Source organism: Humulus lupulus, chromosome 5 (assembly GCF_963169125.1).
Source record: "Humulus lupulus chromosome 5, drHumLupu1.1, whole genome shotgun sequence".
NCBI lineage: Eukaryota > Viridiplantae > Streptophyta > Magnoliopsida > Rosales > Cannabaceae > Humulus > Humulus lupulus.
Genome location: NC_084797.1, coordinates 223,615,487 through 223,630,516, shown reverse-complemented (window position 1 = coordinate 223,630,516; position 15,030 = coordinate 223,615,487). Strand labels below are relative to the sequence as shown.

Here is a 15,030-nt window from a genome sequence, read left to right as displayed (position 1 = left end):
TTATTTTCTTCAATGAGGCAGAATTTATGTACGGCTTACTCTAGTGCAACTATGAGTGAGGGTCCGATTAGGTGCCTGGCATGGCATGGTGATTTGGTGGACACAAGAACTTATCCTAATTCAGGCCAAGATTTGTATGTGCGAGTTGATTCCATTACCTTAGGTATTGTCATTGACTACTACTCTTATTATTTGTTTAGTATTACTATAAATTTGTTTGCAGTTAATTATAAGTACGGACTAATGAATATAATATATTTGTTCTCTTATGTATATATATAATATATATATACTATACTTGCAGCTAAGTATTTAAAGAAGTCGAAGAATAAGAAATCAGTGACATATATAACTTTGGTTTTGACAGTGACTCTTTTGTGATTGGTCTTGGTGGCTGTCATTTTCGGATTACACTTGGTGGCTTTAGAAATTTCAGATTATTAGCTTGGTGGGTCAGAGGTATTTTTTTATGATTTATGTTGATATCGATATTTTGGACTACAGTCATTGATGTATTTTGATTTTAGATTTTATATTTTGTTTTTTGTTACTGAATTGTTGTTACTTGTTAGTATTTTTTAATGATGAATCTGTTATTTTTGCATTATGTGTACAATTCTCTGTTTTGGCTTTGTGTTCCTAGTCTCTGTTTATTTGGAATAGTTTTTTTAATGCTGATAATGCTCTCTGTTTGTTTGTATTTATTAAAAATTTAGAAGGCTTCTTTACAAAAACAATGTCACATATTTCTAAAAAAAATTCTTTTTAAAATTTTGTATTTTATTTACCACATTTTAAAATCGAAAAAAAATTATGTCACATTTTTTGTGGTTAATGTTTAAAGTCCATCATTATTTAAAAAAAAAACCTTTTGCTTTTGAAATAAAAACTTTAGCAAAAAGACAAATATTTGAGAAGATTGACACAAAAAATTTAGATTTTGTCCTCTACTACCTGGAAAAAAAAACTCTTGCATTGAACATGTTTCACAAAAATAGAATAATAATTAATTTGTAAAATTATTATAATTATAATTTGTAAAAATAGAACAAAAAAAATAATTAGTAGTTAATTAGAAGTTAATTTATTTTCTCTGTCCCGATATGCTTGTGATTGATGATTGATGGGGAGGTTGGAGGTTTGTTGCAGCAGCCATATGTGAGATATGGCGAGTTTGGGGGAGGGTCGCAGCCACAGCCTCGAGATCAGTTTGGGGACCTCACGCTCGGCCGATCATCATAGTCACCTTATATTCCTTCACCACCACAGCCACAGCCACAGCCGTCACCCTCACCGCCACAGCCACAGCCACAGCCACATCCACAGCCACACCAAAATGTTGAAGATGAGGAAAGTTTCAATATTAATCTTAATGATTTTATTTAGTTATTAGTTTATCTATTTGGATTGAATTAATACTGTATTTATTTTTAATGACAGTAGTGATATTAGCTAGGTTGATAAATATTAAAACTATTCACATTAATTTTAATGTTAGTTATGTTTAAATTAATTAAATGCTTATTTTGTCAAATTTTATTATGAATTATTTTTAAAAATAATTAAATTTAATAAATATTAATTTATTAATTTATTTCAAATAAATTTTAAAAAATATTATAAAAACAATATTAGCGGTGGACCACGCAGCTAATAATAATGCCTCTGACAAAGGTATTAGCGGCGGAGCCCGCCACTACTATCCGCCGCTAATAATATTATATCAGCGACAGTGTGTCAGTCTGCCCTAATAAGCATTAATAGCGACAAATAATTAGCGGCAGGTCATTAGCGGCGGGTCACCACCGCTAATACGTATTAGCGGCGGATTTTACAGTTATTAGCGTCGGAGGTCTCCGCCGCTACTGTGGTCAATTCTTGTAGTGAGCTTTTTCTAGGTTGCCTTTAGGTTGTTTTCCTTTCGCGGACCGACCAACAACTTCTTCCCCATTCTCAAAATTTCTTTATAGGGCTTAGATGACTTTCTAGGTTTCTTTTGGAGAGGGAGAACGTGAATCAGAATGCGTAATAGCCATCTCCGGTCACACACTACTATTTATAGAGATACACAAATTTGAAATTAAAATTTTGTTAAGAAATAGAGGGGAAAATGAAAAATGCTTCATAACCAATCATAATCTGATATTCATGAGATCGTGGAGATAAAATCGTCTGTCTAACCAAGAAGATCATGAGTAGAGAGAGAATAGACTGACGAGAAAGAGAATGGAGTGGAGGTGCAGGGTTTGTTCAAACGTGTAAGCTATTTCAAAAAAATATAAATACTAAGATAAACGTGTAAAAAATTAAAAAAAAATGTGTCTCACTTAGAGGAAACCGTAAAAGTTTAAAATTAAAAGTTATTAATCAGTAAAAAAAACCGTATAAAAGAAAGAAAAAAAAACACCCCTAGTAGTAAAAATGTAATAGTAGTGCTTATTTCGGCACTTTACGTAAATTTCTAAAAAATTTATCGCTTTCTCGAACATCTCTAAAGGCCCAAAAGGCCCAGCAAGTCCAAATGATATTATCATTTTCAACAAAAGATAAAGATACTATTTTTTTTTTTGATCAAGAAGAATAGAAAAGCTTCATTGAACAAATGTACCAACCAATTACAAACTAAACTCAGCTACAAAAACTACACCAGACTAGAACTGGCCAAACTAGCCATTAATTACAAAGAAGATTACGCATATACAATTGATCTTGAGCTGTATTAAATCTATTAGACACTAAGTAAAGCCTAAGTTTAGTAGTGAATTTAATTTCCTGAACCAGATTCCAAACAGAGGAGGAGTAACCATCAAAGTAACATCTGTTTCTGTTGGCCCATATGCTGTAAATGGTTGCTGCAAACACCATGATAACTATATTAGACTTAGTATCTCTCCTAGCTCTTGTAAGCCAAACCAGCCAGCAATTAAAATCCAAAGGCCAAGATGCAAAACCCAACCAATTGAATATCATATTAACCAGCCGAGAGGATAGACAACACTCAAAAAACAAGTGAGCATGATTTTCCTGGTAGCATTCACAGACCGGACAGGACAGAGAATTCAAAGGGATATGCAGCCTATTTAGGTTATCCTTAGTTAGTAACTGAGAATTAATCACTTGCCATAGCATAAACCTGTGTTTAGGAAGGATTATTCTGCTCCAAACAGTCCGAGAATACTCATCTTTTTGCTGAGTCAGAAGACTATTGTACAGCTTCGAAGACAGAAACTTTCCCTTCATACCAGCAGCTGAAATGGCAGCAGAACTGAAGTAATTTTTCAGATGACACAATTTCCGCCAGTACCAGCTACAATCCCCCTTTAAATCATAGTTCCAAAAGTTCTTATCTTTCAAATAAATGGAATTAATCCATTTAACCCACAGTAAGTCTGGTTTGGAAGATAAGGCCCAAATATACTTAGCCAGAATAGACCGGTTCCACAAAGATCCATCTCTAAACCCCAAGCCACCATAAGCTTTGGGAAGGCAGACTTTTTGCCAAGAAGGGATATGTAATTTACTCCTCTGCCCAGAAACTCCCCACAGGAACCCTCTACAAAGTCTTTCAACTTCCTTGACTACACTTTGGGGCAAAACAAAAATAGACATCCAGTAGTTATGAAGCCTGAGAAGAACAGAGTTAATAAGTTGAATCTGGCCAGCAAAGGAGAGGTGTCTACTAGCCCAGTTCTGAATCTTCAATCTAAACTTCTGTATGAACACCTCACAATATGTATGTTTCCATTTTGAAGGCCTCATTGGAACCCCAAGATACCTTAGGGGAAAGGAACCCATTGACAGGTTAATATCTTGAGAAATTCTGTTTTTATCCGACATAGAGACTCCTCCGAAAAAAATCTGAGATTTACCAGTATTAATGTTCAAACCAGAAGAAATTGCAAAATCATCAAGCACCCTCTTAACACTCCTAACAGCTGGGAGAGTACCCTTGCAAAAAATAAGCAAGTCATCCGCAAAACACAAATTAATGAGCTTTAGACTCTTGCACATCGGATGAAAACGAAAAAGGGAGTTAATCGCTGCATGTTGAAGACTTCTAGTCAAATACTCCATGATGAGCACAAATAAAAGGGGTGACATAGGATCACCTTGTCTCAGCCCCTTCCCCCCTCTAAACTTGCCTTGAATTCTGCCATTCATCACTAGAAAATAGGTGGTATTCCTAACACAAGACATAACCCAGCCTATGAACTTCATGGGGAATTTTAACGCTTTTAACAAGCCTTCAAGAAACAGCCAATCTACGGTATCGTAAGCCTTGCTCAAATCTATCTTTATGGCGCATCTCGAAGAAGTGGAAACTCTCCCATAATTTTTAATAAGGTCTTGACAAATCATGATATTGTGAGCAATAGATCGACCTTGAATGAAAGCTCCTTGATTGGATTGAACAATAACTGGCAGAACAACAGCCAACCTCTTACAAATCAACTTAGCCATGCATTTATACAGTGTGGAGCAGCAAGCTATTGGCCTATAGTCGACAACCCGGGAAGGGTTAGCAATCTTAGGTATCAATGAAATGGTTGTTTCATGAAGTTTAGAAGGGAAATTGCCAGACTCAAAACAGTAAGAGATAGCCGAACAAACCTCTTCACCTATCTTACTCCAGACAGCTTTAAAGAAGTCGGACCCATACCCATCAGGACCTGGGGATTTAGTATTAGGAATACTAAATAAAAGCATTTAGTATGATATGAATGCAAGGATTTCACTATTACAAACTTTTTCCAAACTTTTTCGCTATTACAATTACTGGGCAGAGCATAAGGATTTCACTGAGTTGGTTTTAAAAAGCTGGAGAGGCCCAATTACAGCTTATGGTATGAATGCAATTTTTCTTAAGCTGTTGAGGCTAAAGCATTTCCTAAATTTTTTTAATAAAGATACTATTTTCTACTACAGAAAGATGAGAAATATATATCAGCCAAACTTTATCTTTTGATATCTAAATTTTGGATATTATACTTTTCTCAAAGATTTGTGACGTGACACATAATATTTCACTTTGTTTTTCTCATTCTAAAGACAAATGTCTTTAATATGGACTTACTTTTTGTATACTCTTTTATTTTTAATTAATATTATTAAAATAACAACAATAATAAAAACTTTAAATAGTCATACTCAGACATTAGTATCAATACACATACAAACACCAAAAACAAAATCAAAGCCAAATAAAACAACAAAACATGTACAAATAATCCAAAATCATTGAAAATATAACAAGCATACAAAAACCCAAATTCGTAGAAGCAATAAAAAACCACAAAAAATAACCCCAAAATTAATCATAAAAGCATACATACAGAACCACAAATGTACCCCCAAACCACAAAACCATTAAACACGCACACTGGACCACAAATGATGTGAGAGAATTATGCTTTTGTGATTACTTGGAGCAGTATATAATGAAAAGCAATGCTTGAACGAGCAAGAACTCAAACAAAAGATAAAAACACTTGATCAGTCGAATAAATATTAAAGATCTAGGTTTTGGGATCCTCAAAATACAAAATTTCAATATTGAAATTATTGTAATAAACTAAAGGGAAATATAGAAGAAGGTAAAAATAATTATCGTTAGAATTAAACATGCATGGGAAAATAAAGATGATTATAGTAATAATAAGTGGACCATCTATGCAAAATAGAAAGGAAGCTTACTAGAGACAATATAGAACAGAAAGACAATTAAAAGAAAAGAGAGAATAGAGAAAAAGTCAAATTAAAAATTCTCTCTTTCAAAAATCATGTCTCTATCTTATTCCGGTCACCTCTCTTTAAATGCCACATATTGCTTATTTGGAATAGAAAAGTTTGAAGAGAAGGGCACCCCATTTCAACTTAATAATTTGTCTTTATTATTACAAGAAGAAAAATACAAGTTGTTTTGTTTTGTTTTCATTTGTAGTGGTCCATTTTTATTGTTTTCTCTTTATGAAACATAGATACGTAAAAATACTATATATTGTCAAAGTGAAAATGATCTTGTAATATATCAAATATAATCGTATACGTGTTTTTTTTATTCTTCAATACGTAACTACTGTAGAAACATATAACTATTTAATTTTTTTTTTATATAAATATACGTTGTGTTTGGTAAAAAATTTGTTTGTGAATTTTTTAAACACAAAAATAGAAATATCATTTTTATTTTGTTTCTTTATTTTAAAAAAATAAAAATATGTTTGGTAACTATTTTTGTTTTTTATTTTTAAAAACAAAAAATAATAAATAAACATAGAGTTACCAAATACTATTTTATGTTTAATTTTCAAATTTTCAATTAATGAAATAAAAAAAACTATTTTTTTAAGTGTTACCAAATAGCTCCACAGGGAAATTTCCCTAAAAAAATTACATTTTTATGGACTAACAAAGTTTTTTTTTTTTCTTTCAATTTTACGTTTATATGGAAATTTTTACATTTTTAAGCTTTTGCCTGTTTTTTTTTATTTTGTGTTGTTTTTTAGTTGTTGCTTAGTTGTATAAATATATGTATATTTGTTTTGTTGTTGTGTTGATGGTGTTTCGTTTTTTTTAATTATATTTTAATTTTTTAAAAACGTGTTAATATGCAATGGGTTGACTTCTAGCTGTTCTCCAATCGTTATTTTTTAGTTGCTTTAGAACGTGTGCAATGACACTACAAGAAAAAATGCTTTTAATAACACCAAAAATGTGTTATCAGAACATACCATAACACTTTTTGATGTGTTAAGACCGAGTATGTTATCGTAGGTCAGGGTACTTTACATAACACTTTATCATTGTTATACAGATGTGTTATTATACTGTCAACGATAACTCATTTTCTGTGTTATTTTAATAAATAGATAAGTGTTTAATTATATTATTTATAGTCGATTATCTAACACATTTCAATACTTATAAATTTGTGTTATACTACACTTTAGTATAACACATTTTTTGTGTTATATAATGAAGTTTGCATAACAAAATTCTTTACATAAAAAGTATTATTGTAATAGATATTATAACACAATTTTCGTATTATTTTAATATTTAGATAAGTTTAAATTCTCATTATATATTTATTTATATAACACTAATTTATTCTATTTTATTTTAATTTTTTTTATATAATTAAAATTAGCTTTCTAATATATACTAGCATCATAAAATGAACTTGATTTTCAAATAACAAAAAGTAAAAACATTCAACATTGTATTAACAACCCACAAATTAGTTTAAAACATTCAACACTATCATCAACAACAAAATGTTCTTTAATTATTCAAGTAGTCTTAAATATTCAACATATTGAAGTTACTACTTTCAGCACAAAATATTCTCCCCTGACAGTGCATTTATGCCTAAGCTCCTAGTATTTGCCAAATTAAAAAACAATAGTTGCAATGACGGTACAGTTGTAGGGAGAGGGTCCAATGGTCATCAATGACTGTACAGTTGCAAAGAATGGGTAGTAATCCTAGACACATTAGAAATATTAGCCATGTCCTCGACAGATTCCATGTCGATCATGCCACCAAAACGTGAACTGAGACAACAAAACTCCACTATCGAGAGAAGCAAAACAAGTAAAAGCTTTATTGTTATGTTAACCTCTGTAGTTGATGACCTAGAGTCACACAGTACCCGAAGGCCAGAACCTGATGTTTTCAACAAATGTATGCAAACAGATAAGTTGAGGCTTTTACGTGCAGATCTCAAAAGAATCAGAAAGTAACATGTCCCAGATGACCCCAAACATAACACAATACACAGGAAAAGAACAGTATTTACCACACTCGACTCTCCAATTGCCCACTCACAGCAGTTTCTTGAGCATGAAATGAGCTGCCAATGCCCATTAAAGCAAAACACACTGCCTAAAGCATAAAGAAAAAAAATATCAATAGAAAGAACAAGGTAAACCAAAAAATTTATAGAAAAATCAAACAAGCCTATCAAGAAAAGAAACTCTTGGCAAATTTTTAAATAATCAAAACACAACAAATTGAAGATTCCCATTTGTGCCAATTCCAAAGTGCAAAAAATAGTTAACAGACCTTAAAGCCAATGTACAATAAAACATATTTCAATAGAAAAATGCATGAATAGCCAAGCAGTAAAATAGTCACATGTCACTAGTTCTAATTTCTATCTAGGAGGGCACAAATAAAGTAAGAAAGACTGAATTTTATAATACTATTTAAACTTAAATAGATAATTATCAACTGTATTAAGATGAAAGTATTAGAATTCAGCCCTGCTTTATCAAGGTGAGCATTACATAACTATCATTATCAACTTTCTTTGTTTAATATAAAACTGCATTTTAAATTTTTTTTGCTCATTCTACTCTCATGGCTTGCTAAACTTCTATGGTGTATAATTTTGATAAACTTCTTCATCAGAAGAAATTTAATGAAATTGTACACCATAGAAGAATTCTACTATCATTTCAACTGGTTCCTAAATAATTTGAATTAGAAATTTAGTACTATAGTTATGAGAGATGGAAATTAAGAGCTAGAGAGACTAAAACCAAAATTCAGGAACAAGTTAAAACTGGGGAATGCAATCTTCAATCTGAGAATCAATCCAATTTAAATTCAGTAGTTATCAAATGTTTTCACTGCCATAATCATAGCTACCACTAAAGTAGAAGATCATATTGACATAAGTAAGTTCATACAACAGATATTTATGCTGAAAAATCTCCAACTCTCTCAAAGTTCAAGCATTACTTGGACATTGTAATTTTCAGCAGGAAGAATTAAATAAATCTTCTATTAATGACATGATAAAGTAGCAACTGTGAAGAATGTTTAAAGATAGTTCAAGAGTTAGTTATGTAAGCTAATTCAGTGAGTGACAAAGAACTAGTGCAATAACAAAGTTTTATCGTGACACACAACTACTTATAACAAGACAGATGATAAGAATATTAGGCCTTCTCTGAGGTTTAATTATTCCAGAAAAAATAAAAAGAACTAGTTACTAATTAGGCCTATTATTATTGGCTGAATATATGTCCAATAGGATTATAAGAAATGTACTAGGCATACTAAGTGATTATTATATATATTGCCTAGTGTTCTAAGGGAAGAGATATAAAAAAAAGTTGATTATAAACAAGAGATGCAAGAGAGTAACTTTAATAAAAAGAGAAAATCGTATACAAAGTAATAACAGGATATGTAACTGCAATTATACTAATTTTACCAGTTTATTCTAACCTTTTCATAGCCATTAAAAATGTTGATCTATGAACACAATATGTAACAACAATTAAAAAATCTTGATAGGGAATATAAGAAAGTCTGTTAGGAAAAGAAAAAACAATATAAGGAAAGCTAAGTGATATTAGAATAGTGTTATTAAGTAACAGATAATTAATCCATATATGTATAATGTGAACACCTCAGCTCTAGTTGCTGAGAATATGAATATGTGGAAATTTTTACCTGTGCAGCATCAACTCTAGTTGTCCATCTGCAATGCTGGCTCCCCCAGCGGCACAATCAACTAATACCGATAATTCAGATTTCTTATCCGCCATGAAAATTCCAAGATTAAGCTGAAGAAAGTGGAAAGCCAAAGGTTATAGAAGATTATTACTACTATTAGTAGAAATATAAGAGTTCATTTAAGTTAGTAGTTGTTCTTGTTGTTTCAAGAAAATGGTAATGCCTGTTATTATCATATGGAGCAGTGGTTAAGAAAATTTACTGGGTAATAGTTTCCCGCTACAGGCTGAGTAACTGAAAGAGACCAATCTTCTCTATAATCTCGAACCTGAGAAACCATTGTCAGTGATCATATATATCAAGATAGCAAAACCAGTAACTTATGTTTAATAAGAAATACTTACTCGTTTAAGAAAATCCCTTCCATTCGAATTGGTGTAGAAAACTTTGTTCGTTTCCATATTCGTTGCCAATCGCGTGATGACCTCTTTCCCAACACCATCATCTATGGGGATTGGACCAATCTTTCAAAATAAAGAGTTTTCAGAACTACACACACTAAGTCTATATGTCTCATTATTTGTTTGATCTATATATATATATATATTTGCTTGGTCTGGTATGTTTGTACTCACTGTGAATTCAACTTCAGCATGTTCTTTGTCCTTGTAAAGCCTGGTAACCTAATATGACATAAACCGAAAAGTTATGGTTACCAAATGAAGGCTTAAAAATGAAATTATATTTTGTGAATGGTCTGATAGTTCCCAAGACCAAAAAATTGCATTCTGACTGTGTTTCATTTTTGTTTGATACTATTATAAGAGAACAAGTTCTGGTTCTTACATTGTGGCCTAAAATGTTAAATCCGAAAATATGCTAATAACCTGATAGATCCATGAATTAAACTCTTGGTGAATCTCATCAACTAAAGCTCCACGAATGACCTTTAGTGGAACCTGTAAAATGCATGAAATTAGATAACAGATCAGAAGTCAAAACCGTTAGAAACTCTTGGTTAATTTGTTGTTTTCAAAGCTTATTATCATAAATTGGTCTTATAATTTTTTAGAGAAAATAAATAATAACATATATATACATTGGATTGCAAGAAAGTGCTTACTGATCTTGAAACAATAGTTGGAGGTGCCCCACTAGGCCGGAAAATATATGCCCTTGAAGCCTGCAAGACAGATCATTTTAAGTACTAAAGGCATCGCTTGGACAAATTTGGGACTTGAATAACTCGACAACCATAGCACATGAAGTGCTTACCTGAGAATCAGAATCACCAATGCTTGAACCATACCAGAGATAGCTCTGTTGTATTAGTACATCAACCTTATAATATATGACAATCAAATGAGCATTATTTTAGCATGCAATTTTTTTTGTCAAGTTAGAGAAAAGACATAAAAAAGTTCCTTACAGATGTAAAATTGACATTTAAACTTAAGTTAGCATTCCATTTTTAGTGCCCATTTGTGGTTGGCTTGCTTGATTTTATAATATGTAACTACTGGGTTAAGAAATATTTCCATGGTTACTTTTTGAAATTAAACAACTTACCTCAGTTTTAGAATTGTATATCTGTTTTAGTTGTCCTGAGGTAGATGAAAATGTCAGCTTTAAATCTCTAGGCCCAACTTCAATGGTATCATTTTGTGGATTCTTTATCTTGGAGAGTAAATTCCTGTTTACTGCAATAGTTTGGAAAAGAAACCAGAGCAATTAAACAATTAATGCCTCTTTATGCATACTGTATGATATTGTATATTAATGGTGAGCTTCATAAGAATCAACTATATGTTCAATATAATTTGACTAGCAAGTTTGAACTCAATTACCTGTACTAGATGCCTTTGAGACAAAGTAAGTATTCCAACCAAGCGATAGTACAGAAACTTGAAAATGAAGCCAATACTTTGGAGCTTGTTTTGGTGATTGTCCCAAGTAAGCTTGTGCATAGAAATTTCTCAAGTTCTTTGTAACATTGTCTAAACTTACATACTGTGCCTTAATTGTATTGCCTGAAGAATCTTTAACAACGAGATTGACATCATTAACCTGGTGGAAATTGTGATTCTCAGATCACATTGGAGAGAGTATTCTATTCATTCAAATATTCTAATATATGATAATGTGAACTGAGCAAACATATACTTACCATTATTTTAACAATGTCGACACGGGGCCAACCAAGAGGATTATATGCCACTACAACTTGAAATAGTATTAGTAATTAAGACAATGAAACATTAAAAATTTCACTTTAGTATCCATTGAAGGGTAAGGAATCTCAAAATTTTACCAAACTTTTCCCTTCTGGAATGTCTTCCTCTATTGGTGGGCAGTAACTAATATTGAGTAATTGACACTGTTTAAATCAATGTAAAGAAGATAAGGACAATGGAAATAAGTAGAATAGAAATAGCTGCGTCAGTCTAGAGAAATATGACGAATAGAGAAATTTAAAAGATTGAAGCAATTTCAATAGAAATACTGGGTTATAAGAGGCCACAAATACATATACATGAAGAGAAATACTACTCTCTCATGAAATAAATTAAAAATCATAACTGAGAAAAAGATAGATTCATTTACCATTGAAAATAAACTCTAAAATATTAATACAAAACTAATAATTTGAAACAAAAAAGAGGGTTTGAGAAATATATGGAAGGAGAGATTGTTAGTCATTGCTGGGTTTTCAGAGAAATAGAGGATGAGACTGAGAGAGGGGTGGTGTTGGAGAAATGGACGGCCAATGAGCGGATCGTTGAAGAGATATCTTCTGAGGAATCCCTTTGATCATATCAAGGCGATCTACACCTAACATCACCTGTAATGCCATATATTTCACATAAGAAATAGTTAATAGATAAAACATAAGATATATCATTAAATACACAAATTAGAGAGGAAAAAAATATTAATCTACTAAAATTAGAATTAGGAATTGTACTCGCGGATTGTAGGAATTGCTATTAGCCACCACAATATCAACCTATACACAATAACGGGGTTTCGAGGAGGAATCCACAAACATAACTTCAGAACAAAGGTGTTGAGCTCTACTGTGAGGAAGACGATACAAAGACTAACAACTTGAATGAAACGCCATGGACCAAGAAGGGGATGCCACTCATCTTTGTCCCACTGAGCTGGTGTAAATTGTTCTAGTGCTCTTTTGACCTGAGTCAGTAAAAAATGCATCTAACTCGGTGTCAATAAGAAAGGTTCACAAGAAACAGAAAATGAGACATGACACGCAAATTTCTTAAGCTAAAAAGTACAGGGAATCCATGATTTTGTGTTTACATGAAAAAAACCACTAAAACACATGTATTTCTACTCCAAACAATATGATCCAATTTTTAACTTCTTGCTACAACTTAGTAACTCTCCATTAAATATTCAAAACTAAAACATCAAAATCATAGCATACTTTTCCAATAATATTAACTCTCCATTAAATATTCAAAACTAAAACACCAAACTTAGAGCATACTTTTCCAATAATATTAGGCTGACGGCTTATCCCAACCCACTTGTACGTTTTTCCATCAAAGTACCTAACAATATGCATTCCTGCCTAGATACCTGCATCATACACACCAAAAGAAACTTGTCATAATTTGCACAGAAAGCTCATATAGCAGACAATGAAAAATTATAGCCACAATCTGCTTAATATTGTAGAAGAAATAATTGAATACAATGGCTACGAATAGAGCTCAACAATTTATAAGCAGAAATTGTTAATAAATTGAGTTCTCACCAAACCAGTTGCAGATCAAAATATCAAGAACAATATTGTCCCACCAGCATTCATTAAAATTTGGTAGCATGTGACGGAAGGTAAGCTGAAAATGCCAAGATAAGCTTTAATATACAGCCATAACCACCAAAGCACTCAAAACACACTTGTCAGAAACATAAAAGACATTTGATCTCCGCTCAAAGAAGGAGAAAGAAGAACCAATTTAAATAAACTATGAAAGGCACACAATAAAACATATTATATTGAGAGCACCCAAAGAAGAGGCTGATTACGAAGCAATATAGCTTTACCCCACCATCCAATAATATGAGCTAAAACGAATTCATCAAAAAGTGTTTCCTATATAAATTAACATATTATAAACATAGAGAAGTCAGAAGTCTGCTTAACTGCAACATAGAAGACGTACATAGTACACCAAGAGGACATGATCAGAGAATATCATAAGTAAACAGATTATTGAAGAAGAAATCATACATAAACATTCTTAAACTTGCTTGTAGGATTTTCAGGAAGATATATGCGGCAGTCAGCTCCATAAGATCTTTCAGGAAGTTCCGCACGTAATTAAAAAGGCAGAATTCGAAAGTATAAACAATCAGCATAAGCTTCTCATTCAACTGATGAAAAATAAAAGAATTTTCATAAATAATATGCAAAGTTAAATTTTGCAAGCTTAAACTGCATTACCAACACCAAGATCCGGATGGAGAAACTTCGTAAACTGTCAAGCATCATCTCACTTCTGGAAAGAGAAAAATGTAAAGTTGTTACCATAAGATATAAATAAAAAAACAAAATCATAGATAAATGAATAACTTCAAAAGGCTGAAAAAAATGTGATAAGAATCTGAAGTAGATGACTCTAGAGTGAATCAAAAGAATGCTTCTCCACAAATTTTTATTTTCTGGAAAAAAAGATCACTATATAGATAGGAAAGAGAAGAGCTGACCTGAAAAAGCAAAAATGTGAGAGCAACAAGGTAAACAACAGCCATGCCATGAACTAAGCACCAAATTGCTGGATGCAGTCTAATCAAAATCCTGTATGAATTTATGTCAGAAAACAACATACAGGATTCAACTGAATACCCCTTGAAACTCTAGCATAGGCCAGACATAAAATAGTTCACCTCCGTCTGCAGCAGGTTGGTCAAGAACCCCAAGATAATCTTTTGGCACACTTGCAAAGGAAGAAAATGGAACAAACAAAACGAAATCTCGTTGCCCCTGCAAAGCTTCAATCAATCTCCAACAAGACAAGCTAACCAGGCCAGAAAAAAGTCTATTGATAGCAACATGATAGTTACAAGAAAATATGACTAAGGTACTTTTAGATTAGACATTATTTTCAAATATGTTAAAAACTTTAAAAACATAAATATAAATAGGAATACAATACATCATAAACATAAAGAATAAATAAATAACTGAGATTTTATTAATGAAAGAAGCCTTTTAGAAATGTGTACATACATATAACTACATAACATAATTTGGAAGCAAATGGATTCTATCTTACTACAGCAAAGAGGCGCTTTATTGAATATGCAATTATGATCATAATGACAACCCATCACATAAAATTGTGATTTTAGATCATAAAAAAACAATAATGCTAGCTACACACCAAATTTAATCTTGGATTGGCAAAACTCGTTATCTGATGATTTGGGGACAAACCAATTAGAAGGTTGAACCAAGGATTTATTACTACTGTATGGCCAAACAAAACACCACTAAGGCTAAACTCAGTACAAGGCATTAACCTAAAT

General features: G+C 32.0%; 1 protein-coding gene and 1 pseudogene across 1 annotated transcript; both read right to left on the bottom strand.

Annotated features, from left to right (window-relative positions):
• Nucleotides 1-9,396: 9,396 nt before the first annotated feature.
• On the bottom strand, nt 9,397-12,171 carry LOC133779992 (alpha-mannosidase-like). The gene is made up of 12 exons (XM_062219882.1): nt 12,106-12,171; nt 11,779-11,848; nt 11,639-11,691; nt 11,315-11,538; nt 11,041-11,170; nt 10,726-10,812; nt 10,595-10,654; nt 10,359-10,430; nt 10,107-10,154; nt 9,876-9,995; nt 9,734-9,799; nt 9,397-9,581 (listed from the first exon to the last, which is right to left on the bottom strand). The coding sequence occupies exons 1-12, from the start codon at nt 12,169-12,171 to the stop codon at nt 9,465-9,467; spliced, it is 1,113 nt and encodes a 370-aa protein (XP_062075866.1). The 3' UTR covers nt 9,397-9,464.
• LOC133834007 (CDP-diacylglycerol--serine O-phosphatidyltransferase 1-like) lies at nt 12,100-13,333 on the bottom strand (annotated as a pseudogene).
• Between the last annotated feature and the right edge of the window lie 1,697 nt (nt 13,334-15,030).

What these genes read in the sequence shown, in the direction of transcription:
- LOC133779992 (XM_062219882.1), bottom strand. Translation starts at nt 12,171, where the DNA reads ATGACTAACAATCTCTCCTTCCATATATTTCTCAAACCCTCTTTTTTG. An exon ending in ATGCTGAAGTTGAATTCACA is followed by an intron (nt 9,996 to 10,106) that starts GTGAGTACAAAC and finishes TTATTTTGAAAG; the next exon opens with ATTGGTCCAATCCCCATAGA. An exon ending in TAGCGGGAAACTATTACCCA is followed by an intron (nt 9,582 to 9,733) that starts GTAAATTTTCTT and finishes CACTTTCTTCAG; the next exon opens with CTTAATCTTGGAATTTTCAT.